Raw genomic sequence first — 2,525 nt, forward strand, 5'->3', positions numbered from 1 at the left:
TATTCAAGTTTGTCTACATGTAAATTCCATTTAAGTCTATTACACCCTTGATCGTGGACTGTATTATAAAGTGCTACCAATATTTTGATATATGGACAAATGTTCATTTTTAGAAGGTGTAACGTAGACTCTGATTTTTGTTGTTTACTGCCTGATAATAAATAGATGTCCCTTATTAAATTAGTTGTATTTCTTCCTCACTTATATATTAGTTTACAACCATCAAACTTAGAATTAAAGTTGCTTTTTGTTTGGCTCCAGTTGTCCATTGACGTCTCCATTCTCTTCACTTAAATCATGCACATCTTTGGTGCACTTGATTCTCAGCAGGACATTGGACAGCACGTCCTGATAGAGACTCAAGCAGATCCACCCGGGCAGGTAGAGCAGGGTGATAAGTCCCATGAAGTTGTGAGGATAGTGGGAGTAATCCCACGAGCAAGCGTTATACTGCCTCAGGACCAGACCCCACGAGAATTCCCACGTGTAGATGAAGCAGATGTAGATGGGGAGTCGTCGCCAGGACCCCCAGCCCAGGCTGAAGTGCAGGTAAAGGTAGAGCTTCTCCACCACGAAGCTGCAGCTTCCGTACATCAGGAAAGACCACAGGGACGTGTGACCGCTGAGGGTCCTGTCAGACTTCTCCACCAGGTTGAACAGAGAGGTGAAAAGGACCTCGTCCAGAAAGCCGTGCATCCCGAAGAATAAGAAGCGCGCAAAGCCGGGAAGACCGTGCGGGGGTCTGCCTTCCAGCTGGAGGTCAGCGGAGAATGATGGGCGATACTGTAGATGTGACAGCTCTCTGTGAAACACCTGAGAGAAGTAGAGAGCCAGGATGTAATGCACTACCAGCTGAGTCCCAGAAACCACCCTCACTTGCTCGGCCAAAGTGTTAATGTTCCCGATCAGAATCTGCAGCCCGATGTAGATGGACGGGTAGAAAACAAGATGAAACACCACAGGCCGACCTAGGAAGCACCTCTTCTGTGAGTAGATCTTTTCCAGCGCAAAATGGGTCAGCGAATGCATGATGCAAAGATACGGAGAGGAAAAGCCCATCAGCTTAGGGTCCCGTGAGTGCAAAAGCCCCTGTAAGGATGACAGCAGGACATCCAGAGTCACGCCGTGCATCCCGTAGAAGTAAAGCCGCATCCATCGCGGCAGTCCTCGCGGCGGCTCCGTCGCGTCCCCGGTGTCTGAGCCCGGTTCTTGCTGCTGGCGGAGCTTTCGTGCCGGTTTGAGGCCACCGTCCTGCTCTCCCGAACACACGCGAGCACCGTCGCGCCACCGACCGGCCATGATCACTCTGTGCGGAGAGCTCCAGCTGTCCCCTTCCTGTGCATTGTTTTCTTTTATGTTGTGCTGCAGACGCGCAGTGAGCGAGCTGCGACTAAAAGCATCTCCTGCAAGAGTACGGGATGCTGCGTTCACGTGCTCCCCAGAAGAAACAGTTTTCTGAGTACACTTTGACAGGGTTTTAGTTTTCCTACGTACCATAAATGTGCTGTTTACGCTTACTTTTTCTCATCAAGACGCCCTTTCCGCGGGCTGTACTTGAGGTTTAACTAATTTGTTTAGCGGATTTCCTTCCCGATAAGGCATTTGCAAATTCAACTTTGAAACTGAATTGTTTATACATGTTAATTACCCGCCAGTCTTCTCCTTTCCTTTGTGGGCACAGTGATATTTTTCAGCATAGTACATAAACGACAGCTGAATTACAGACCAGAATGAAGCCAGTGGTGGGATGTATGTCCTCGATGTGTGTTCTTTCTGTTGTTACAGCACGAATAAAACATGTACCCACTTATGAAAATATGTCACAGTAGGCCTACATTTTAAAAGGAATGCATTGGTTGCTTTAATTTACAAACTGTTTAAAAGAGATGTGAAAAAATGTACAGGTGTACATTCACATTCACTACAATGCAACACTGAAAATGTCATGAAGAACCCACATTTTCCAATATTTTGCAAGGAAAATAGGAAACGATTCCAGACATTTATTAAAACAGGTACAAACATACATAGAAATACAGTCTATAAGGCAAAAAACAAATAAATTAAAAAAAACAAAACAAAAGCGGATTTTGTACAATTCTAATGAGCTTTAAAGTCACCATGACCACGTTTATTCTTCAACATACCCTGAACTCTCATAGGCAAGGTTCCTTGTAATTTAAGATGCCCCCATTTGTTATGTTTAGGCCTCCCACTTCTTATTTTTGTTTTCCACTTGTTTCAGTTTCCTCATTTTTTTAAAGGCCAAAATACAAACAATGCCAAGAAATCAGAATCAGAATACTTTATTGATCCCTAGGGGAAATTATTTTTTGTTACAGTGCTCCATTATAAACAAACATTAACAAAGACAGACAATACCCTAACTAAGAATAACACAATATATACAGGCATATATATACATAAAAGTCACTTATTAATAAATAGCTGAAAAAGAACATGTGCAAGAAAAAGAACATGTGCAAGAAATGGCAGATTTGCAGCTTCTTGTTGGTTCAAAAATA

General features: G+C 43.7%; 1 protein-coding gene across 1 annotated transcript; it reads right to left on the minus strand.

Annotated features, from left to right (window-relative positions):
* Positions 1 to 234: 234 nt before the first annotated feature.
* Positions 235 to 1,299, minus strand: tmem229a (transmembrane protein 229A). Its single transcript, XM_085375939.1, has one exon. The coding sequence runs from the start codon at positions 1,297 to 1,299 to the stop codon at positions 235 to 237; it is 1,065 nt and encodes a 354-aa protein (XP_085232065.1).
* Positions 1,300 to 2,525: the final 1,226 nt, after the last annotated feature.

Source organism: Diplotaxodon limnothrissa, linkage group LG17, assembly GCF_057381915.1.
Source record: "Diplotaxodon limnothrissa isolate DT_005_m linkage group LG17, D_limnothrissa_male_GT1.1, whole genome shotgun sequence".
In the NCBI taxonomy this organism is placed as follows: Eukaryota; Metazoa; Chordata; class Actinopteri; order Cichliformes; family Cichlidae; genus Diplotaxodon; species Diplotaxodon limnothrissa.

Bases quoted from the DNA above. Each gene is read 5' to 3' on its own strand.
- tmem229a (XM_085375939.1), bottom strand. From the start codon at position 1,299: ATGGCCGGTCGGTGGCGCGACGGTGCTCGCGTGTGTTCGGGAGAGCAG.